The sequence below is a fragment of the Microcebus murinus genome, chromosome 13 (assembly GCF_040939455.1).
Source record: "Microcebus murinus isolate Inina chromosome 13, M.murinus_Inina_mat1.0, whole genome shotgun sequence".
Taxonomy (NCBI): domain Eukaryota; kingdom Metazoa; phylum Chordata; class Mammalia; order Primates; family Cheirogaleidae; genus Microcebus; species Microcebus murinus.
The window spans coordinates 60,234,741-60,260,542 of NC_134116.1; the positions used below are offsets into that span (position 1 = coordinate 60,234,741).

The 25,802-nt window shown below is 36.1% G+C and overlaps 1 protein-coding gene across 1 annotated transcript; it reads left to right on the forward strand.

The window, feature by feature from the left end:
* The first annotated feature begins 36 nt into the window (after window positions 1–36).
* GPALPP1 (GPALPP motifs containing 1) lies at window positions 37–25,112 on the forward strand. The gene is made up of 9 exons (XM_020290367.2): window positions 37–242; window positions 4,206–4,338; window positions 5,182–5,277; window positions 8,685–8,769; window positions 13,062–13,190; window positions 13,619–13,783; window positions 14,481–14,579; window positions 20,947–21,165; window positions 21,860–25,112. Exons 1-8 carry the CDS (start codon window positions 155–157, stop codon window positions 21,163–21,165), a joined length of 1,014 nt encoding a protein of 337 aa, XP_020145956.1. The 5' UTR covers window positions 37–154; the 3' UTR covers window positions 21,860–25,112.
* Window positions 25,113–25,802: the final 690 nt, after the last annotated feature.

The window sequence follows — 25,802 nt, forward strand, 5'->3', positions numbered from 1 at the left end:
CGCGAACCACCCGGCTCAGCCAACCACAGGCTGCTGCGTCATTGACCGGCGCCGGAAAAACTTCCCGCCCTCGCGGCGGATCGCGGGATGGTTTCAGAGTAAATTTGACGTGCGTGGAGAGATTTGTATCCGTGACCAGCGTCCGCCTCCGCGGATGGCAAGGGACCTGATTGGACCGGCGCTGCCGCCTGGCTTCAAGGCCCGCGGGACAGCAGAGGACGAGGAGCGGGACCCCAGCCCAGGTAAGCGGCGGCGTGTCCTCTGCCCGCCAGGCCCGTCCACCCCTTCTCTGGCCCGTTCCCTGCTCTGTACGGAAAGGTCTGAGGCCTGGGAGGGCGGAGCAGTGGGGAATGGGGCGCACCCCACACCCGAACTAACTTTTCTTCCCAAGCCGTAGGAGTTGGGAGGAGGTCGCTGGGAACTCCTCAGAAACCGAGCTTTGGACTGGCAATCATTGCAATGACGGTACATTCCCATTTAGCACCTAATATGAGCCGGACGCTGTGCTCATTGATTGATACACATTCAGTCATTTAATCCTTCCAGCATCTGTTTAAGGAACAAACTATTATTCCCCTGTTACAAATGGATACGCTGAGGCCTGTGCAGGTGCCCAGATCGCACAGCTTGTAAGTGGTGGAGCCCGAATTAGAACGAAGCAGGTCTCCTAACCCTTTGTCTTGTGACATACAAGATTCTTGCACACCTTGTGGTCTCCAGCCCCTGACATGCCTTCCTAGCTTCTCGTTCTGCCATTGCACAGCCCAGTACCAAACCAGTGAGAGTGTCTCTGCGGTTCCTCAGTGCTCTAGACTTCTTCCGACTTCCCTCTGTTTGAACTTCTAGACATAACTGACAAACTCCTATTTATCCTTCAAAGCCCAACTTAAATGTCACCTCAACGAAACCTTTACAAACTTTCCCAAGCATTGTCAAGCCTTTCTTTTTACCTGCGGGTTTTTTTTAATTTAATTACATTGCATATTTAATACACTGTATTTGAGTAATTTGACAGCATATCTGTCTCCACCAGTGCACTATGGTCTTATACCTTAATGCATAATAGGCACTTGGTGTAATATATACCAAACAAATGCTTCGCAGATTCCTCCTTTTATATCTATCTCCTTTAATGTTTGTTCTAATTTATCAACTGGGACCGACACTATAGTTGGAGAATAGTAAAGCTGAAAGAGTAACCCTACCATTTCTGAATCTAATTTTCCTTCTTTGACTACCTGAAGGCCATGTTTCTACTACAGATTTTCTTCCAGATCTCATTTCTTTTATTGCCTTTAAAAAGCTCTGCTTTCATTTTAGCAAGAAACATTCCCTTTAACTAAGGTTGAAGAAAAGTGTTGTTAATCAAGTTATCTAGTTGGGTTCCTTACATGTATATAGTGTTTCTGGTTTACCATATTCTCTGATTTTAAACCAAGGCAGGATTATCAGATAATCAACCATTATCTCCCAGATAGATACTTCTATTGTGACTTGCTTCCATCATTACCAACATTGATTTCAGGTACTCCTTTATTTATCTACTCTCTGTTTCTTTTGTGTGTTCATTCTGCTCCCACCCCCAACACTTAACAATGTACATGTGTGTTATGTGTGTTCCCCTCTAGCTTGTCGGAATATTGTCCCAACCTGCCTGGCACATACAAGATCCTTGGTAGATATTTGTTGAATGACTTTGCCTCTTCATTAATCACAGTGTGTTACACATAGTATGCCAATTTTAAACACAAAATCCCACCTGCTATAATTCCATTACTTCAGAACCTCCTAGGTAGCTAATTCTAAAACAGTTGCCAAATAATCTACACGTAACATTCTTTATCTCGTTATTCTTCTGCCTGGACTTTTAAGAAGTTTGTCAGTACCAATAGCCCTCATATTCACTATACCACGCTATAGATTTTTGCCCATATCTCTCACATCCAAACCATTAGTAAATCCTCTTTGCCCTTCCTTCAAACTATGTTGCAAATCAAACAATTTCTTATCAGCTTTTTAATGAGTATTCTCTATTCCTGATCCCCTTGTCTGTTGTCTACAAGTAGACAGTCTTGTTTTTGTTTTTAAGGTAATTCAGATCACATCTCTCCTGACCCAAAACCTCCCAATGACTGCCTGTTGTAATTAAAATCCAAACTCTTTATTGTAGCCTATACTAGCATTTATTGGGCACTTCTATATGCTAGACACTGTTAGGTGCTTTGTATAAACTGACTAATGTAATCTCACAACAGCCCTGTGAAGCTGAAACTATGTATCATTAACCTCATTTTATAAAGCAAGAGTGTAACACAGGAAGGTTAAGTAACCTATCCAAATCACACAGCTAATAAGTGGCTGTGTTGGATTCAAAACTAAGGAGTTTGACTCCAAAGCACAGAATCTAACCCCTTTATACCATCCAGCTTCATCTAGTCACTTTGCTTTGCTTTAGCCACACTGGCCTTTTTGTCCCTCAAACATACCAAGCTTGTTGTCTCTGTAGGACTTTTGCACAGGCTATTCCTCTGTCTAGAATGTTTTTCCCATGGCCACTGTCATCTTATCATTTAAGTCTCTATCCAAATGTCTTCTCAGAAAGGACTTTACCTTACTGCTGTCTAAAATTACCTCCCACATATTCAATGTCACTTTTTTCCTATTTCCATAGCAGCACTCTGACTATCTGAATTGATCTTATTTGTCTCTTCTTATGTTTGTTTCTCTAGAAGTATTTACTTAATAAGTACTCGTTGGATGGACAGATGTTTACTGTCAACTGTAATCCCCCAGTCTTCTATGGGGTCACATTATTCATTGAGATTAGAGATCAGATATAATATAGGATAGCAGCTGAGGCTCTGAAATCAGACTCCTGGGTTCATATTCCAGCTGCACTGTTTAGTTGTGTGAACTTAGGCAAGTTATTTAACCTTTCTGTGCCTAAGTTTTCTCATCTGGAAAGTAGAAATAGTGTTAATACCTTCCTCATAGGGTTATTAGAATTTAAAAGGTTAATACATGTGAATCTTTTAAAACAAGAACTCAAAACATGTTATTTTTTTAATCATATTTGAGTTTTTGTTATTTAATATTGAATGAATGGCATACCTGGGATGCTCTTTGGAAAATCATATTTCTAGGCCCTCCTCTAGGCCAGCCTACTGAATCAGAATCTCTGAGGAAAGGGCTCAGGAATCGTTTGTTTTTTGTTTTTTGTTTTCCATTTTCAGTTGGCCAATTAACTTTTTTTTTTTTTAGTAGAGACGGGGTCTCGCTCTTGCTCAGGCTGGTCTTGAACTTCTGAGCTCAAACGATCCACCCGCCTCGGCCTCCCAGAGAGCTAGGATTACAGGCGTGAGCCACCACGCCCGGCCTAGGAATTGTTTTTTAGAAAAATATTTTGTTGAGTCTGGTAAACATCCAAGCTTGGGAACTATGGCTGTAGCCATTTAGCATCACTACTCAGGATCAACATGGACAGTGGTGTCTATGTGACATCATGCAGTGACATCATGCAGGAATTGTAATTCTGCTGAGATGTAAAGTGAGAGCAAGTCGCTTGGATGAATGGGCCCAGAAGACCCTTATCTTCTCCCCAGCATCCCCATCTCAGTGCAGCATTATTCTGTGTATCTCTACCAGCGAGCAGGAAAACTTAGAGTGATTCTAATTTTGTTTCTGCTTGAAAAATCATCTCGAAAACTGAGAAATATGATACATTGATGCTGGTAAAGATTATTTTTTTAATGTGGTGGTTTTTAGAAATCAGAATATATCGTTTTGATTTTTAATATGTCATAGAGTAGCAAATTTGTTGTTTGGTTCTGTCTGTGATATAAATATTGTCTCCCACATGCTGTCTATAAGGAAAAAAAGTTATGAAGCTGTTTTGACAGGTGCACCAACAAATGCAAAAATTGCATATTATCAGGGAAATTATATACTATTGTTATAAGTTTGGGTATTAACAAAGCTTTTGTGCATTCATAAAAGAGATTGTATAAGACATGATTTCTGCCTTCCTGGAGCTGAAAAGACGAAAAACCACTGTACGTAAAACAGGAGCAAATGAGATTAAAGTCCATAATAAATGATAGACTGGCAGTATTGTGAATTTCAAAAAGAAAGTAAAAAATATTAGACAGGAGGGTTCATTGAAATAGTTGTGGCTAGTTATGATGTACACAACATCTCTTCTGTAGTTGCAGGACCAGCTCTGCCCCCTAATTATAAAAGTAGTAGTTCAGACTCATCAGACAGCGATGAGGACAGTAGTTCTTTATATGAAGAAGGAAATCAAGAATCTGAAGAAGATGACCCTGGTCCAACTGCAAGGTCAGTCACTTAATTAAATCAAATAATAAATCAAGCTTCAAATCTAGTACAGGCTGGCTGGAACATATAGCTAATGAGGGGATATCATACTTGCATTTATACAGCACAAGAAGAAATCATTTCATATGGCATTTTATCATGAGCTTTACAAAAAAAGATATTCTAGTAGTGTATAGCTGTGGTGATAACCAGAATTTCAATAAAATTCTTTTATAAAAGATTTTTCCTTAAGGTATTATTGAAGTGACTAAAGAGCCTAAATAGGCTGGGCCCTCTGGCTCATGACTATAATCCTAGCACTCTGGGAAGTGGAGGCGGGCGGATTGCTCAAGGTCAGGAATTCAAAACCAGCCTGAGCAAGAGCAAGACCCTGTCTCTACTATAAATAGAAAGAAATTAATTGGCCAACTAATATATATAGAAAAAATTAGCCGGGCATGGTGGTGCATGCCTGTAGTCCCAGTACTCGGGAGGCGGAGGCAGGGGAATTGCTGGAGCCCAGGAGTTTGAGGTTGCTGTGAGCTAGGCCAACCACAGCACTCACTAGCCTGGGCAACAAAGCGAGACTCATCTCAAAAAAAAATAAAGAGCCTAAATAAATCATAAAGCTATATTACTGCTGTGAAGAAGTAACTAATCTCTAACAATTTTAAGCCAAAAATAAGTTCCAAGAAAAGATAAGAACTTTTGTGGTGTCCATTTTTTTCTTATTTGGTAAGATTAATGTATTGTTTCAGTGTCTACACAACTAGTTAAAATTAATGCTTCCTTTAAAAATTAAAATTTCTCTTTGTGAAAATTTGACGTATGCGCATAGATAAAATTATACTACTGTGTTTTCAGAAAGCAGAGAAGAAATCAGGATGACGATGACGATGATGGGTTTTTTGGACCAGCCCTTCCTCCAGGATTTAAGAAGCAGGATGATTCTCCTCCAAGGTGATAATGTGTACTATTTCAGGCCAGTCTTTTCTAAATATTTCAACTAGTGTCTGTTAATTCATTAAAGAGTTGTCTGAAATTTTTTTTTTTTTTTGAGACAGAGTTTCACTTTGTGCCCAGGCTAGAGTGAGTGCCCTGGCATCAGCCTAGCTCACAGCAACCTCAAACTCCTAGGCTCAAGCAATCCTACTGCCTCAGCCTCTCGAGTAGCTGGGACTACAGGCATGCGCCACCATGCCCAGCTAATTTTTTGTATATATATTTTTAGGTGGCCAATTGATTTCTTTCTATTTTTAGTAGAGGCGGGGTCTCGCTCAGGCTGGTTTCAAACTCCTGACCTCGAGCGATCTGCCCGCCTTGGCCTCCCAGAGTGCTAGGATTACAGGCATGAGCCACCATGCCCGGCCCTGAAATTGTTTTTTAACTTATATATTTATGACAACATTTGAAATGGGTCATTTATAGGGAAAAGTAGTTGTTCCCTTATAATAAAAATAATTTACTTGTTTATGATACTTCTGTAGTTTATAAAAAATTTCCACATCTCTTATTTGGTACTCACAGAAGTGTTTTGTGTTAGGCTGGGTAGAACATTATTCCACCAATTTTTGAAAAGGCAAGGTTGCACACATAGTATGGTAGACCTGAGACTAGAATCCTGATGCTCCGACTTCTAATTCAGTTGTTTTCTTAACTATTTATTAATAGAAGAAATAAATCCCTATTGGCCAAATTAAACAATTAGACTAACTTCTCTGAATCTCATCCTATTTACCTATAAATAGGATAACAACACATACCTTACAGAATTGTGATGATTAAGATTTTATATTATACATAGACATACGTGTGTGTAACTTATGGTGCCTGGCATCGATTAACTATATAGTAAATATTGATTCTTATCTTCTTCCCAGAATTATAAAATTTTTAAATGCTGAATATAAAATTGTACACTAAATTGTTTATAATTCATAATATTAATACTATATGCCAATATGCAAGAACAAGCAGAAAAGATTGTTTGTTTTATGTTCAAAGTTTATAATCACATTTGGCAGCTTCCAATTTCCATATAACTTTGGACCTTTTAGATATAACAGAGATAGGCAATCTGCCTGTTTTTGTATAGTCCCCAAGCTAAGAATGATTTTTACATTATTAAAGAGTAGCTAAAAAAGCAAAGACAAATGTGCCACAGAGGCTCAAATGTGGCCCTCAAAGGTTAAAATTTACTATCTGGTCCTTTATAGAGAGCTTGCTGACCCTTGGGATGTAACATTCCTTTCAAGAAAACACATTTCTTAAATGCCTGGTAATTTCTTTCTTGATGTTTTTCTTTCTTTCTGTGTTTTGGCAATAATAAAATATAAGTGCAAGATAAACAGCTGGTATCATGTATTGGAGTCAGAAACCTTTTATGCAACCATAGCATGTTATGGTTATATTCCTTTACTATATTTTAAGATGTTATGTACCAGTAATTTTGTCTCCTTAAATCAGGCATCCTCAAACTATGGCCCATGGGCCATATGCGGGCCGCCTAGCACATTTATCCGGCCCTCCGGGTGTTTTTCCCACCACTGCCTGTCCTGCTTAGCAGCCGACTCGTCGTGGGCCCACAGTGCACACTCTCCAACGGTCTGAGGGACAGTGAACTAGCCCCCTGTTTAAAAAGTTTGAGGACCCCTGCAAATCCCTGGAGGCCAGATAATTGAGCTATAATTGTATTTGTAGATCTGCTAAAAACTATATTCAGAAAAAACCTATGCTGCACTTGCTTATAGCTTATAAATCATAATTAACAAAGCCAAACTTTGATCTAACAAAGCCATACTTCCCCATCCTTCAGAGGAAAAATTGTTCTGTTCAAAAAGGTTTTATGAAACAAGACAAGAGGTTGCTAAATGGTCTGGATCAGAACCCAGACTTTCTGACTGTCAGTCCTGTTCTTCCCTGCCAGGAGGCCTGTCTGTGAGCTCTAATAGAACACGGTGCAACCTGGAAAATTCAGCTTAGGACTTCAGTGCCATCTGGGTTGGCAACACTGGCACAGTGACAGCTATGGAAAAAACACTGGTGCAAAAGCAAGGATGAAGAAACTTAAAAGTATGAAAGAGAGTGGAAAATATGTTTTTATTTTTTCTCTCCATAAAGTAAGGCTGTCTCTTTTTAAGACCCAGTAAGGAGACAATTCTCTCTTTGGAACTGATGACAGTTGTCTCATAATGTGGCAATAGGATAGCTCGAAAGAAAATGAACTTTGACATCAAGTGGACGAGGGTCCAAACTCCAGCTTGGCCACTTACTAGTTGTGTTAACCTTGGGCATTATTTATTTATTTATTTATTTTGAGACAGAGTCTCACTCTGTTGCCCAGGCTAGAGTGCCGTGGCATCAACCTAGCTCACAGCAACCTCAAACTCCTGGGCTCAAGCAATCCTGCTGCCTCAGCCTCCCGGGTAGCTGGGACTACAAGCATGCGCCACCATGCCCAGCTAATTTTTTTCTATTTTTAGTTGTTTGGCCAATTTCTTTTCTATTTATAGTACAGACGGTCTTGTTCTTGCTCAGGCTGGTCTCGAACTCGTGAGCTCAAGCAATCCTTCTGCCTCGGCCTCCCAGAGCACTAGGATTATAGGCGTGAGCCACCGCGCCCGGCCAACCTTGGGCATTATTTTATTTTGCTCGCCTAGAAGGTGGAGTAACTTATACCAACCAGGGTTGTTTTAAAGAAACAGAAGGTTGCACTGGTTGAAATGTGGTTAGAATAGCACCTTTTCCTCTTTCTATGGGTCTCAAAGAACTAGCTGCATTCTTCTGCACATCCACATCATGATTGAATTATTGGTGAGGACAAAATATAGACTTTTATGCTTCCGTGATACATGTACCATAGATTGCTGATGTTGTATGCACATGCTATAATATGTCCTTGGAAGACCTTAATTTCTACTTTAGTAATTCCAACTGTAATTACAATACCCCCAAAGTATTTTTCAGTGGACAGTGTATATCAAAACTGAAGAGAAGCCAGTGCACAAAATAGAAAAAGAATTGTACAGGTTTTAGTACATCAAAAGGACTTTTTTATAAACATGATCATATTTATTTAATGTAGTTTTATTTAAGAAGTGGGTATATGCTAGTGTCACAAAGATTGAGAATTATTGGCTTAGTATCTAATTATTGACTAACAAGTAAAAAGTTAAAATGTAAAAATTAGGTTTTTTAAAGACTCCTAGAGAAAAATACTAGGTAATACTAGTAAAAATAATGTGTTAGATAAAATTCTTATTTTTAATATTTGTTACTATCTGGCTTTATTATTTTTGTGAACTTTTGTTCTGAAAATTGCTTTTTAAAGTCAGAGAGAATGATAAAGTTAACATTTTCTTTTTCAGGCCTATAATAGGCCCTGCATTGCCACCTGGTTTCCTTAAATCTACACAGAAAAGTGACAAGGGCAGAGATGATCCAGGACAACAGGTATCATATTTCAACTCTAAGTTTTCATTTAAAGAATAAGATGCAACAAACTCCAAGCTTTATAAATGTAGTTACTATAAGCATTTGACTTAAATGCAAGACTCAATTATATTGAGATTGATTTAAGATTGTAATTTAAGTAGATGAAATCAAAAGCTGTTCATAAACCTGAGGTCTTGTTAGAAAAATAACAAGGTTGACAGGGTGTTATTTGTTCATGCTTCTTATCTTTGAAGGGCAGCTTTAAAGTGTTAGAGAAATAGAACATGTTGAAAGAGTTTAAGGAATTGTTATGATTTTGCCTGGAGGAGAGAAAACTCACAAGCTTTTTAATTAAAAAATTTACTTTGAAATTAAGTCTCTTCTGTCCAGCTCCGGTAGCTGTAATAACAAATGCACTGGTGCATAAGTGAATTTATGAAAAGATAGATCCAATGATTTTGAAGTATGAAAGCTATTTTTCTCCTTAACAATAGTTGGTATTTGTAAAATACTTTATAATTTGTAATTCATTTCCCCCATAGCCTTGTGAAATAGATAGTGTCTGCATTGCACAGATGCTAAAGACCAAAGAAATAGGGTAACTTACCCAAGATTACGCAGATTTTATTTATCAAAGCCAGGACTCAGATTCAGTTCTTATGACTTTAAATCACTTGTTCAGTCTAGTCTACTGTGGTACCTTCCTACATATGAATTCATATAATCAAGAGACTCCTATTCATTTCCACTAAGAATTCAACACTTAGACTGCTGTTGTCACTGAAAGGAAGAATAATGCAGTGGTTAAGATCATGAACACTTGCATTGTGTCAGGCATATAGTCACAGAAATGAATCTGTTGACAAATTCTGTCATTCATACCTTCAGAAGACATGCAGAATCCAACCACTTTTGCTCCCACCCTGGTCTAAGTGATCATCATATTTCACCTCTCTTACTGATCTTCATGTTTTATTTAGCCCTTATTCCTCTACCTACCTCTTCTCAATAGCTGCTAGAGGGGTCCAGGTGAAATGAAGTCAGATCATGTCACTAACACTCAAAGCCATTGAACTGCTCCTCCTCTTTCTGAGTAAAAGCCAGAGTCCTTTCAGGACCCTGTACAATCTGGCCCCTGTTAGCACTCCAATATTATCTTTTGCTTTGATGTGATCACACTGGGCTCCTTACTGTTCCTCCTCAAACATCCCAGGCTGGCTTCTACCCCTGAGCATTTATCGTGCCGTCCAAGTCTATCCCAAACGGTCTTCCCCTAGATATAATGCACCTGACCTCCAAGAGCTTCAGTTTTTTGCAGAGCTGTCATCTTCCCAATGTGGTCATCTCTGGCCTCCAAATTTAAATTTGCTAACCCTTTACTTTTATCCTCTTCCTTCTTTTAAATTTTCCATAGTGTTATAACCACCAAAGATACCATTGATTTTACTGCTTTTTGTTTATTGTTGGCCTCTCTCCACTAGAATGTGGGTCCATGAAAACAGAGGTTTTTGTCTTATCACCAGTGCCTAATACATAGTGGACATCCAGAAATATTTGTTGAATAAATAAAGTCATGGCATAGTCTCTGCCCTCGTCACACTTACTAGGTAGTGGGGAATACAAACTTTAAGTCATTCCTAATGTGAATGATTCAAAAGGCAAGACAAAGTATACATAAAACCATGACAGAGGAATCTAAACTAATCTGAAGAAATGAGAAAAGGACTTTTTTCCTGAAAAATATGTCTAAGCTAAAGATTGATGAGTTGGAAATAGCTCAGCAAAGTGGGCAGGAAACGTTGTTCTAGAGAGTGCAAATAGCTTATTTAAGAGCAAGAGAGAATGTGGAAAGGAAGAAAGGGTTAAAGAAGTCCAGTGTGGTTAGCAAGGAGAATGGTGAGAGAGAAGGTGAGGGAGATAGACAGGAGCCACTCCAAACTTTGCGTTCTTAGTGAGCTTAGTTTCATTATCAGTAACGTGCAGGTTGTTATACTTACCTTGTAAGGTTGTTGTAAGGATTAAATCAAAATAGTATGTATTTAACTTAAAATAGCTTTCGTAGTACTATTATCATCATTATTCTTGTTGCCTCCTATGAATGCCATAGGCTAAGTATGAGGAACCCTTTCTGAAAAGGGTGTTAAATACAGGAATAAATTACCAGAAGAGGGACTTCCAGCCATATGGAGGACTGAGCTGACATGTTAGGCTAAGTTCTCGCTGTAGAAACACAAAGGAGTGCTGAGGGGGAAATAGCAACCAAGTTAGACCCAAGCTCAAAAAGAAGATAGGGAAATCCACAGGTATGATATCATTGAAGAAATTCAAAGCCAGAGCACAAGTTTATACAGCAGAGGACCACAGTAGTTTTAGAGAACCCAGTCATAAACCCTAGAGGATTTGGATCTAGGGACAGGAGCCTTAGCTTCTGGCTAACTCAGCCACAGGAAGTTGAATTGAGCCCCCTGCATAAACCCACAGCCTCAAAGTTCTGCTCTATAGAAAGAGGACTAGAGGACCAGAGAAATATAACCCGCTGTTCCTAGGAAAGTGGCAAGGAAGTTTGCTTCACTCTGGAGCCTTGTCATGCTATCTGTAACCTATTTTCAAATGGTTCAGAAAGAAAGAACCTGTCTGTCTCATGGAGGGAGTGGGAAGGTAGAAAACAAAAGGATAGGCCAGGTACAGTGGCTCACACCTGTAATCCCAGCACTTTAAGAGGCTGAGGTGGGAGGATTGCTTGAGGTCAAGAGCTCAAGACCAGCCTGGGTAACAGAGACTCTGTCTCTACAGAATTTTTTTTTTTTAATTGGTTGGTTGTGGTAACACATGCCTATAGTCCCAACTACTCAAGAGGCTGAGGCAGGAAGACTGCTTGAACCCAGAAGTTAGAGGTTACAGTGAGCCATGATTACACCACTGCACTCTAGCCTGGGTTACAAAGCGAGACCTGTCTCTTAAAAACACACACACACATACAAAAGGCCAGGTGTGGTGGCTCATTCCTGTATTCCTAGCATTCTGGGAGGCCAAGGTGGGCGGATCGTTTGAGCTCAGGAGTTCGAGTCCAGCCTGAGCAAGAGCTCAGCTCTTGCTCTACCCCATCTCTACTAAAAAAATAGAAAGAAATTAGCTGGACAACTCAAAGTGTATATATAAAAAATTAGCCAGACATGGTGGCACATGCCTGTAGTCCCAGCAACTCGGTAGGCTGAGGCAGTAGGATTGCTTGAGCCCAGGAGTTTGAGATTGCTGTGAGCTAGGTTGATGCCACAGTACTCTAGCCCCAGACAACAGAGTGAGACTCTGTCTCAAAAAAAAAAAAAAAAAAAAAAAAAAAAAAAAAAAGAGGTCTAGAGGTAAGATCATTCCAGGGTTGGTTAATTCAATAGCCTGATGACATCATCAAGTATTCCAATTTTCTCTTTCTACTCTGTCATGCACAGTATGTTAATTCCTCTTAGGCTGACTGCCTTTATCACACCAAGAAGCCTGCCAGTGTTCTAATATTCACAGGCAGTGGGCAGTGTTCAGACACTGAGAGGAATGATTCTTTTCCTGTACTTCTTTTTAGAGGGAGTAATACCTTTCTGGAAGGTTTCCTATAGACTTCCCCTCATGCTTGTTTGACCAAAATTGTATCATGTGTCCATGCCTAAACCAGTCAGGCGGGCAAGAAGAATGAGACCAGAGTGATTAGTTTAGAGTTATCGTCATATTCCCCCAGGCAATAGAGGAAGTCCGAGTTTCCTGAGAAGGGTATTGCTCCAAAGAGGATGAACAAAATGCAGAGTTCTCTTGACAGAAGAGCAGTTATTGGTAGGAGCTGTTGTCTTGTCTAAAAGAGAGGAAAACCAAGGTTTAGAAAGGTTAAATAATATGCCTGAGGTCATGGGGCTATTACAGTGGCAAATGAGGCCTTAAACTAGGTCTCTCTAACTCTGCAGCCCAAACTGTAAACCATTAGGGTACAGTTTGTACAATACATTTCTATTGTAATTCTGAAAATGTTGAGAAGAACTCTGAGACCACATCTATGTCCATCAGGAAGACAGTGAAGTTTACTGTGGACACAAGAGGAGAGGTGGGACACAGTCCACTTGCCATGGACTTATCATTTCTAGACTGTGCACTTGAGGAAGGCAAAGAAGAGGTCCTCATTGTTCATTAATGAGCTGGCAATATGTTGTTTGTGTTTTTGTTTTATTTTCAATGAATAATAAGTTCTAGCTAAATTCAGGTGATTTAGGATTATTTTCTATAACCTATAGCTCTGCTCTTGGTTTAAAGGTAATGTCTTATTTTAAAAGGAAACAGATAGTGAAGATGAGGACATTGTTGGACCAATGCCTGCAAAAGGACCAGTTAACTACAGTGTAACAACAGAGTTTGAAAAAAGGGCCCAGAGAATGAAAGAAAAACTGACTAAAGGAGATAATGTAAGTTTTAAAGCCATTTTACTCTAAGAAATAAACTAGATTAGAAATCCAAATTTTAGAAATAAACACAAAATATATATATCTTTTGATATATTCTTTTCATATATAACATATATATAAAGAAAACTTAGGAGCTAGATAATCCAGAAACTATAAAGGAAAAGATTGGCAAATTTGTGTACTAAAAATGTTCTATATGGCAAAAGATAACAAAGTCAAAAGAGTAACAAATTGGATGAAAGTATTTGGAATGTATACAACAAATATATGTGACTACAATAAATATATGTGACTAAATACCAATTTTTTTCTATTAGAGTCTGTTAAGTAACTTTAAAACCTCAATTGAGAAACAACATTCAGTTGTACAATATTGTATATATACTTTCCATGCTATATATTTTTTAAACTTTTTACTTCTCTTAAAGGATTCATCTAAACCAATTGTAAGAGAGTCATGGATGACAGAGCTTCCTCCAGAAATGAAAGACTTTGGTCTTGGGCCAAGAACTTTTAAGAGAAGAGCTGATGACAAATCTGGAGATCGCTCAATCTGGACAGACACTCCAGCTGACAGGGAAAGGAAAGCTAAGGTGAGAGGTATTGTTTGTTTGCTGGTTCTTATATTTCTGCCCATGTTGGCTCGATTTAGAAAAGATACAAGGCAAAATTATTTATAGGTACTATTTTTCAAAATTAAGATTCCAAAGGGAAAATACAAATTTTTCCTGAAGGAGAGTTATGAGGAAGGAAAGTGACACTAATTGCTTGCTGTTGAGTTACTATTTCCCAATAAACTTTCTCATTTAAACCTCAAGAAAGACCTCAGACATAGGTTTATTGACCTTATTTTACAGAGAGAGGAACTAACTTCTAGGAGGTCAACTTTTCTAGGGTCACAAAGCTAGTAAGTGATGACAAAGAATTTTTTTTCTTGTTTTTCCACCCTCGAGTGATTTTACTATTTTTGAAAACAAATAATGTAAAATTTCTTTTTACATTTCATCCTAATTAGTCAAGCTCATCCTGAATTCAATAAATGGGTAATTTCTTCCAGTTGGTTGATTGAGTAAGGTTTTCTTTTTTCTTTTTCTTGTTTTCAGGAAAATCATGGCCTAAAATACTAACATCCTTTATCAAGTGCATTAATATTTCTGACTGGAAGGGATTCAACAAGCCTGACTTAGTTTAGTCTCTTGTTACTTAATCTAAGTAAAAATACTGGTGTTTCTTTTTTATTTTATCTTAATTATATGGTTCAGTAATGTATTATGTGTGTTCATTCCTCAGGAAACACAAGAAGCACGGAAGTCATTCAATAAGAAGGATGAAGAACATATATTGTCAGGAAGAGATAAGAGATTGGCTGAGCAGATATCCTCATATAATGTAAGTAAGAAAATAAAATATATAGGCTTTTATTTTTTTCTGTCTTTTCGTTCTCATTCATTTCTTCTCTTCCTTATTTCTCTTTCTCTTAAGTGTCTGCCTCTTTACCTCAGACTTTTCCTTATACATCTGTCCTGAAAAATACTCAGCTCTATTCCATGTGTGTGTATATATATATATTTACATAAATTCCTTCATGTAATGTTTTCAATTTGTATTTTACTTGTTGTATTATCAGAAGCTTAATTACTAAAGATAGGCAGCACTTGATGAGAAAGCAAGAGTTCTGCCATCATAGAGATCATCAGTTTATAAGTTTTTAAATTATGAGTCCACTTGCTCAAGGCTTCTTGGGTGTGGTCCAAGGGGAAATAAAAAGTTTTTAAATTATAAGCAGATCTGGAATGTTTGATGTAAAGATTTAAATATGGGAGAAAAATGTTTTTTAAACATATTTTAACTAAATAAACTAAACAGGTCAGTATTCATTTGGCATATCATTTTTTGTTATATTCTCTCTTAAAAAAAAAAAAAAAAAGAAAGAAGGAAAAACTGGTAAATGTTCCAGCTCAGAGAATAAATGTAAATTACTGAACCCACTGGTCCCTGAAAGGTGTTCAGGAAAATTACTTTCTGTTCCTAATGCATTAGTTAATAAAAATTTCCATAAATATTAAAATATAGTTAGCTTGATTTATTGACCATATGTTGACTATTACCACAAACAGTAAAGCATACATGAAACATTTTTGGAAACTGACCTGAAAACACAACCCAGATGGAACATTTATGAAAACTGACCAGCGCAAAAATCAAGAATCAAGAAAATTGAAAGAATCACTATCATTCAAACTATATTCTCTGAACACAAGGAATTTAAAATTAAGAAAAACTTAAAAACTTTATGCAACTGGAAACAGAAAAACTCAAAATTTAAGTTAGCATCAAAGAAGAAATGATAATAGAAATTAGAAAATACCTAGACCTGAATAATAACAATACAACATCAAAATGTGTGGGATGCCATATGAAGTGGTGTCAATACTTAGAGGCAAAATTTAAATCCATAGTGAATTACATATAAAAAAGAATGCCTGAAAATTAGTAAGGTAAGCCTTTTACCTTGAAATAATGCTTTAACATACTTTATTTATTATAGCCTCAAAAAGGCTTACGTAAAAATATTCACAGATGCTTTATTTATAATAGCTAGATACTAAAAGCAGCCCAGGTGTTTATCAATAAGAGAATATAAACCAAACTATGGTTTAAAATGAAACACTACTCATCAATAAAAAAGAAACAAATCACAAATAAATACAACAGCATGGATGAATCTCAGTGTCATTATGCCAAGTGAAAGAAGTCTTACATAAGCAAGTGGACACTTACTATTCTGTTTATACGGAGCTCTACAAGAAGCAAAATGAATCTTTGGTGAGGGAAAAAGTCAGAGTGGCGGTTGTTGGAGTAGGGATGTGGGTTGGACTAGAAAATGACATGCAGAGTTTTCTGGAGTGATGGAGATGCTCCAGATCTTGAATTATAAAACTCAGTGAATGTACATCTAATATTTGTATATTTCATTGTATGTGAATTTATCTTAAAAGAAAAAAATTGTAAACAAGTATTGAACTCGAGTTAATGAAATACATCCTGATGAGGAGGACATGTAGTGATGTCTACAATTTACTTTAAACTGCATCCAAAATATTAGAGTTCTAATCTTATGCTGAAATGTTGATTGCTTACTATGAAATTTACTTTTCAAAATATTAATATAGTCTCAAGATTAAACCTCTTTGTAACCCTTAGCTTTTGATAAATTGAACACTCTTTAAAATACTACAATAAAGACAAAATAAGACCAGGTGCAGTGGCTTATGCCTGTCATCCTAGCACTTTGGGAGGCTGAGGTAGAAGGATCACTTGAGGCCAGGAGTTCAAGACCAGCCTAGGCAATATAGCAAGACTCCCAGCTGTACAAAAAAAATTTTTTTTTTAATTAGCCAGGGATGGGGGCATGTACCTATAGTACCAGCTACTCAGGAGGCTGAGCCAGGAGGATTGCTTAAGCCTGGGAGTTGGAGGCTGCAGTGACCTGTGATTATGCCACTATACTCCAGCCTGGACAACACAGTGAGACCCCATCTCAAAGAAAAAAAAAAAAGACAAAAATCAATCAACTAGAAACTTAGCGTGAGTTTTCAAAAGCTGTTAAAAAAACCATCTCATTCAAAATAAATTGCTCTAAATTGTATAAACTGTTGGGAAACTCAAACATTTTTGTTCAGTGGTTAAATGCGATAAATCAGCAAAATTGATCTCTAGATGGAGTGGCTTTCAGTTTATGATTTTCAGTAAATTGACTTCTAGGTGTTTTTATGATTTTTTTATAGTTTAGCACTACTTTGGTCCTGTGTGTCACCATGTGCAAACTACACTAAATCAGACCAACAGTAGTACACCTGAAACAACTGATATAAACATTTATTTCTTTTATCATCATAAGTTTGAGCACTTGGATTGTTTGAATTGATTGTAATTGTCTAGTGGTTTAATGTATTCTTGTCTCTATTGATGTTAATTTACTAAATGAATCCTTAAATTAAAAACTGCCATCTTTATTTCTCCATTTTTATTTGCTTTTTGTTACCTTTTATACAATTTTGCTCATCTTCATAAACCGTTTTCCTCAGTAGTAGCTTTAGGTGAAGTAGTAGGGCCCCCACGTCTCTACTCTTCCTCACATCTCCAGGCATCTGCTCCAAACTTGCTTCTCTGTTTTCTCAGCTCCCCTTCCAACTCTTGTTAGCTTGTCAGCCTTCATCATTATTACTTCATTAAGGCCTTATTTCATTAGCAGGGAAAGACGTGGATGCAAGGGAAAGGGAGGAAAATGTGGAGAAATGGTGCTAAAAGATCAAGTTTTTATAGTGTAGCTTTTTTATATTTATACATATGTATCATTATCTTTATATTACACATCTGGTTTCCCATCTTAGAATTAACCCTCCTCCTCTTCCCCTTTGTGTCGGCATCTCCTCTTCTATTAATACCAAACTGCTAGAAAGGATGATCTACACGGTGGGCTCCACATCTGATGGGTGACCTATATCAGAACTTGGGTGAGAGAAGAAACAGGATTCTGAGACCCACAGTTGGTAGTGTTGATTCACTAAATCCAGGATGGGGCTGAAAAATCTGTATTTCATTTTCACCAGTCAGGGGTGGAGATCAGTGATCTTCAAGTATTTTTGCTTGGTATTCCCTAAAACTATGTATTTTTTACTTGACATCCTAAAATTTTCATCATAAGTTTCAATAGTTACCAGAGATTTAATTTATACCATATTATATTACTCTGTTAAATGTTCCAAATGGAATCTTAAATGCCATAGCAATTTGATATCTATTATAATCCACTTAAAAATATATATCAAGAAGCACTTCTTTAACAGTTGGAAATTTTATTTTATCCTTTCTTCTCCTCAAATTCATAATTTCATTTCTCTTCTAATACAGAATCTTACCCTAATGGAATTGTCTTTTATGCTTGAAAGTCTTTTATGATTATATTGATAAAGCATATTTTATTGTAACTAAAATATGTGCATAAATTGAAGTTGAAAAATTTTAATTTCTTGTGTCTATGTCTTTAAATGTTAACTTTTTTTCCTTCAGGATTAAGTTGTAATTTTAGTTGATCAAAATAATGAAAATATGTTATAAATTATAATTTAATTAAATAATTATTAAGCATAAAGAATAGAATGTAAATTTAAATCTCTTAATGAAAGATTTTTTCTAGTCAGTTCCTGGTCACCGGATGAATGTTACTTATTGCCTAAATAAGACAGATTTCAGCATCAGTTGTATTCTTTTGTTTGTTTAATTTTATAACTCTGGTTAGAAAGAAGCCAAGTTTCTTATATAAGAAACCAAGTTTACATAAAGAAGTAAATGATAATAGAACACATTTCATTATAATTATGTCATTCAGTTCTTTGAACAATTTTTTCTTTTCCCTGAGAGCATAGATTCAAGTTGCCCTGAATATATGCTCCCATCTTTGAACAATTTGAGTTATTTTCTTAAATGTCATATCAATCTACTAACAAAAATTATTACTAATTACCTCTAAACTGTCAACTCATTAGGACCTCCTTTGATTTTTTTTTTTTTTTTGGTCCTATTAGTATGTTTTCTCATTCCTTGTAAATCTGTGTAATGGGAATAATAACATTTAATTTATAGAGAGTATGATGATTGCAATATAGTAAATGCTCAATAAATCTAACACTTGAGATTTGAGTGTTTCTTGTATAGACAACATTGTACTAAATCCTTTGTATTCATTAGATAATTTAACTCCTTCCTCATTCAAATAATTGGAAATTATTACTATGACTAGTACCATTTTACAGATGAGGAAATGAGACAGATTATTTGCCCAAGGTTACCAGTGTTGAAAGGAGCAGGCCATCATTGCAACCCATATTTTTCTGAAGTTGGAACTTGAGTTGTTAACTATTTATCCATGCTCTATGTATTGATAGCCTATTTTTATAGACTATATTCTATAGTCTCCTGTAGCAATATTTCATGATTTTCTTATCTCCTTCACTTTATTGAAAATAAAGAATTGGAAAGCACTTGATTTTGCAAATCAATTTGTTTCTTTAAGACTTTATCAAGATTTATGAAATGACTAAGTACTTTAACTCAGTATACTGAGCAGGAATGGGAAAAGGGGAATAGTGCTAATTTAAATACATGGTTACTGATGTAGTATCTTTTGTACATTCTGCTAAAACCTTGTAGCTCCAGATTGAGTTCATTTAATTTACATGACTTATCTACCACATAACCTAATTGACAAAGTCATTTCTTGTCAAATCAGCCAAGTTAGACTTACACTCTGTTGGAAAGTGTGACTTCATTTTTTTCCATTCAACTAAATAAATGTGTTAATAACCATTCATATGACACTTCTGAATTCTAACGTAGGTGGGTAGGTACCATGAACTTGTCTTCTGGATGAAATAAGATGCTGTCACCTTCAACATTTCTTACTAGTGCCTTGTTATTTTGCTCGTTATTTGAGCTTTCTTCACTTCTTTGCTCCAAGCATATCCTTTGGCAGTAGGCAGGACCTGGAAAAGATGTGGTTGTTAAGTAACAACTGTCCTTTGTTCCTTTGCTCATACTTCAGTATATCTGAATTCATAACATTCCAACAAGAGCCAAAATCATTTCTAAAGGACACTATACTCCTACGAGAAATGTGTTATAAAACACAGAAGGACAAAAAGCACCCCCAGCTTTACAGTTTCCTGATTAAAGGAAGTTTCATTCATGCCAGTATTTCAGACTTTTTTGTTTGGTGCCCTCAAGACTTTTGCTCTCCTGGACAATATTCTGTAGTGTCCTTTTTTAAATGGGAAAGGGCTAAAATGAAAGGGGAGGCAACTTCACAAGATGTATTATAGGCCAAATAATTTTCAGAAAGACTACATGAAGAAGTTGAGGTAACCTTAAAATTGCCCATTCTTTCATACCCCATGGAATCTACTCTGTGCAGCCCCCAGGGATACATATGTCCGAGCTTGCAGGCTTCTGCTCTATCCTGCCTGCGTCTACTCCATCCCTCCCTGCTCCTGCAATCCAGAGCCATTCTGTCTTTTACCTCAGTTGGTACTCAGAGCTCTGTAATGAATCCCTAACCCAGACCTTGTCTTACTAGATATAACTAAAAATGTGAACACCTACCCTAGCTAAGAAAGGAAAAAATAAGAGAAGTAAGGGAAAAAGAGAACAGAAAACGGAAAGGAACAAAAATTCTCTTAGCTTACGGAACATGTCAATATATCCTGCAGGGAGCTTGGATTTTGCTACTTCTGTGCTCTTGTTTTTCTGTTTTGCCTTTGTTTTTGCTTCAGCCTGGTAGTGCCTTCCCTTCCTACCTACCCATGTACGCTTCAAGGACCAGTATGTGCATGAAGTGAGAATATAATTGCTCTTCCTTTCACACCCACGTTCTTGGTTTGTACTCTTAATTTTTAGTATTCGAATAACCATATATTTTTCATTATGGTTATTTAAAATTTGTTTCCTCTCTATCTTGTTCTTTTCTTATTGTGTGGCCTATAGTTAGCAGCTGTCTTCATTTTGATTGAATTGAATTTGCCTCTGATACATATTTTCTTCATAGATGCTATCTTGGATTTGGAAAAATATATTGGGGCTTGTAAATAGCTCTCCATAATGTGCAGCGTTACTATCTAATTATTCTGTTTCATAATCATATTCTGTCAGTAATCTAAACAAGCTAAGGTTTTTATTTCTGCTCTTCATCTCTCCCCAGGAATCAAAAAGATCAGAATCTCTTATGGACATTCATCATAAAAAATTAAAGAGTAAGGCTGCTGAAGATAAAAATAAGCCTCAAGAGAGAATACCATTTGACCGCGATAAGGATCTCAAGGTTAATCGGTTTGATGAAGCTCAGAAAAAAGCCCTAATAAAGAAATCTAGAGAACTAAACACCAGATTTTCACATGGCAAAGGCAATATGTTTTTATAAGTAAGTATACTTCAGTGAGATATATTTTCATACTGATCAGTTTGAACTTTTCTAAATACCCTTGTCTTTAATAATTATTTGCTAAAATCTATTTCCTTTTATTAGAAAATAGATTCTAAACCTATAATTTAATTTTTTATAAGTATACTGATTTTTGTAAAGTCAGCCTTGTGGAATAAAAAATATGGTTTACTGGAAAAAGGGTCTTGCCTTCATAATTACCTAACAAAATGATGCTGTTAAAAATGCTAAAATAAAAATTCAGTTTATAAGAAATAACAAAGGAAAGTGTGGTTTAAAGCTTTCACTATATATGCATGCTTTATTGAAGAATGAAGAAAGGAAATTTGCTGGTAATTTGTTAAACAAGATCACAATTTTAAAATGTTCATTGCTTGCTGTCCCTCTTCGACTATGTAAAAAAAAAAAAATAAAAAATAAAATGTTCATTGCTTAGAAAGGTCCCCTATAAGTTAAGGGTCAGAGCTATTCTATCGTTCATTCATAGCCCAGTCTGACAAGGGTTTGTAATGATGATTAAGGAATTACATAAGGCCTGAGGTTGCCTCTTAAAATCTTTATGATTTTTAATTGTATGAAACCTATATCAATATTCAAATGTGATTTTAAAGGAAAATATAGTTAAATTTATAAATATTTTACAACTTACTGAATTTTCTTATTCTTATCTCAGGGGGATTTCCCTGTGCAATGAAGAAAAGTTGAAGAATACTCTTTTGTCTGTCTATCCACCTTTATTCCTTGTTTCTTAAGATTAGAGATTACTTTAATCTTAAAAACTATACAAATTTACCTTGCTCTATGTGTCCTTTAAGGTCATGTGGAAACATAAAATTCATGTTAGTTATGTAGAATAGGATATTTTGTGTGCCTTTGGCTTATGAGGAAGTATGGTCTTTCCTTCAAATAATTATTTTGAGGGTCCCCCTGATCTTTGTGGTATCTCACAAATGCCCTCTAAGATGTGGTCAGGACTATCCTCTGAATCTCTATCACAGCCTGGACCTCCTCGTCAAATATACTTAACCTGTCTGAGAGTAAGTGTGTCAAGTCCTTGAATTTCAGATTGGTTGGTTTTTCCCTCTAAACTGCAGCCAGTGAATACAAATTTATGTGAAAATAGAGGGTGTGGAGTTTTGTCTTTTTTGTTATTAGTTTGCTTGTTTTTAGCACTCAGGGCTTTTTATTTGTTTGTTTTTTGGGGGGTTTTTTAAGTCAAAAAGAGAGCTCTCTGGGATGTCTCATATGCTAAGGAAAAGCTTTTGATTTTTCTAACTTTAATGATAAGTATTTCTAGGGGAGGCAATCTGAAGGACAAGGTAATGCCATTAACTGTTAACAGTATGAAATCTTTTAAGACTCAGTCTCTATGATCTCAACCAAAGCTTTCTGAAGTCCTAGAACTTTGCTTTGAGATGGTCTTACTTACCCATTTATATACTGTACTTAACAATTTGTAGCTGATTTATTGGGGTCAGGTCTTTTATATCAATCATGAACAGCCTTTTTTAAGAAATCAGACTAATAAATCCCTGAATACAGAAATGGAAATGGAAAATCTGTCATCATAGCCACCCTAATTGGTAGCATTATGTTTGTAATGTTTTAAACACTGCCTCTTTTTTTTTTTTAATTTTTATTTTTTTATTTATTTTTTTTTTTTGCAACTAGGTGTGGCTATAAACACTGCCTCTTCAGGAGGATCGCTTGAGCCCAGGAGTTTGAGGTTGCTGTGAGCTAGGCTGACGCTACGGCACTCACTCTAGCCTGGGCAACAAAAGTGAGACTCTGTCTCAAAAAAAAAAAAAAAAAAAAACACTGCCTCTTAAGATGTCAAACAGAAACTTCTATTTAAACTATTAAACCATTGTTAAATAAAGCCTAAAGGCAAATTCTGTAAGTTACATTTTCTTTCAGATTAATCCCAATTATTAGTGCTAGTTCTGTGTTCTAGTTTTGATGAAGCACAAGGTTTTAATGGAAAAAGATTCTGATTCCCAATTCATGTAAACTTTATGAAAGTGAGTAACCCATTCAAATGATGGTACAAATTATTCTTCTTTTAATAATAGCAGTGCAGTGTATTTTTTCATGACATCAGTATAAACTGTAGCCTACTAAAGGAGCATTGCTATTAAGATGAATAATTAATTCTCTTAAGCAAATTGAAAAGCTTCTTGTCTAAGCAGAATTGAATATAGCTACCTTTTAACTAAAGATGTCATTTTTAATGGGTAATATTTTCTGACCACAAAACTTTGTACAAGAGTATCTCCATTGTGTTCATTTAATTTTGCTATAAATTTTTTCCACTGAAAGGAAAAAATGTTTTCTAGTTTATCATCCTTATATAAATTCCTAACATATATTTTTGAGAAATTGGTATTTTTTTAAAGTAAAAATGTCATCTTTGGATGCTTATTTTTGCTTTAATTTCCTCATCTGAAAAGGGTAGGGATATTTCTGTGTTACATATTTATCATTTCTTCCCTCACCTTTGTAGTGTCCATAACCTTGGCATAAAGGAAAGAAATCTCTGCTTTCTTCCTGGTACTTGCAGGATCTACTGCCTTAGAGCTAATGATCTTTTATGCCAAGCTGAAGACAATTTTAACAAAATTTAAGGCCAGCTCCAGAGTTTTTTTTTTTTTGCCCCATGGAAAGAATAATCCCAATCCAAGAACACTGACAACAAAAGAGCAAAGTAGCTATTTGCACAGAATGGAAAGGCACTCTTCACTTCATCCCCTTCCCTCTTCCAGCTGCAAAAGGCCTAATTGAATCAAGTCTCCCATGCATTGGGCAGAAAGCTGGGATTGTGGATGTTTTCATAATGAGAACTTTTTAATTTCCTACATAGGAATGTGACCTTTCTTAAAATTTAAAAATTAAGAGGAATAAAAGCAATACTAAGTTGATACTTTAACGTTCTTACCTTTGAAGGTAACATTTAAGTTCATTGTGCCTGAAGTTACATGATTTTGTCCAGCTCTCTAAATTACCATCTCAGATAGGTTTAGATGCTTCAAATAGTAAACACATTACTGGTAAGTAAATGGTGGGGTTATGGCATTTAGCAGGTGGGGAAATAGGAAGGGGAATGAAAGGTGAGAGATCTTGGCTACCCCCATGATAAGACTGCCTTATCAGATAACTTCAACCTTTTTTGTATTCAGCAAAACACAGTAAATTAAGCCCTACTTTCAAAAAATAAAAATAAAAGCCATGGTCTTCCTGAGAGGTTTTAATTTTAATCTTGTTTAGAAGTAGCAACCATTTGACATTTAATTTATCACTAACATTTAATTTTAGAAGTGAGGTTGAGATTTGCATAGTGCTGAAGCTTACATGCTCTAGACTAGATTAATGGTTATTGTATAAATTGATCCCACAACATTATGGCATTTTTTGTTTCTTATGTAGGGTAGATAATTTTAATATTATTCTGAAATGTAGGCTCATGGAGGAGAGTTTTTAAACTACTGTAGTTACACAAGGCCCTTATCACTTCTCTTTTCACTTTTTCTATAGCACTGGTAGGTATTATTAGCAAAAAGTTTTCTCTTAAGTTATACCTAAGAGGAAAATTAACATGGGAGGAAGTAGATAGACATAGGACCCATGTAACATCAACAGCCATGTCTTCTATTTCAGAATATTAATTTATTTTGTTTTGGCTTTCGATGCCATCCTGAGATTTGAGTCTGCAGTTACAAAAGTTCATGCTACTGCAGAAGGAGTATATTTTTGGCAGTTTAAAAAGTTGTTTAACAGTGACCATGGTATATACAAAATTAAAAAGCTATTAATTGCCCCTTTCATTGTTTTCATTTTGAGCTTCACAATTAAAAGACTGTTTTTAGAAAAGGAGAATTCCTGAAATGTAATTTTTTATGTATAAATAAAGTTTCATCTATATCTAATAAGTTGTAGTTTTTATTTTTGTTTTGTTTTAATATTAGCTTTTCTGAAGCAGGCAATATCAGTAAAAAGAATATTCCATAAAGGTTTATTCTAGCCAACCACATCATTGTGGGCTATTATGGGAAAAAAAGTCTTTCACTTCAGGTTTTCATTATCCCGATATAAGTACAAGTAATATCTATTTACTTACAAACACAAGATGGAAATGCTTGTGGAAATGGAAATGCTCTTAAGAGCACTGTGGCATAAGAGATCTGGCACCGAGATTCCATTGTTCTCGTATCACACGACATGTAACAGTGGGTGGGTTTTTCTGTATTGTTTGATTATTATGAGTTTTTTTGTTTTTGTTTTATTTGGTCTCTCTACTTCCCAAATTGGAAGTGACCAAAAGAGATACTTTGCAATATAAAAGCTAAGCATTGAGTGATAGGAACACGTGGGGTCAAAAAGAGAGCCCTTGATTTCTCAGATCACTTCTATATACTATGTATTTATTAAGGAATTCATAGGTTAGTTCATTTATTCAGTAAACATTTATTAAATGCCCCAGTGTGTGGTAGGTGCTAAGAACACATTGGTGAACCAGACAGACATAGTCCTTTCGAGAGAGTCTGTGCTGGTCACTGTGGAGTAGTCAGAGGTAAGTAAAGCAGATTCCTTGTCCCATGGTTTTATATTCTAGTGGGAGA

Bases quoted from the DNA above. Each gene is read 5' to 3' on its own strand.
- GPALPP1 (XM_020290367.2), top strand. From the start codon at position 155: ATGGCAAGGGACCTGATTGGACCGGCGCTGCCGCCTGGCTTCAAGGCC. The intron at 4,339-5,181 runs GTCAGTCACTTA...CTGTGTTTTCAG, and splicing joins GACCCTGGTCCAACTGCAAG to AAAGCAGAGAAGAAATCAGG. The intron at 13,191-13,618 runs GTAAGTTTTAAA...CTTCTCTTAAAG, and splicing joins AACTGACTAAAGGAGATAAT to GATTCATCTAAACCAATTGT.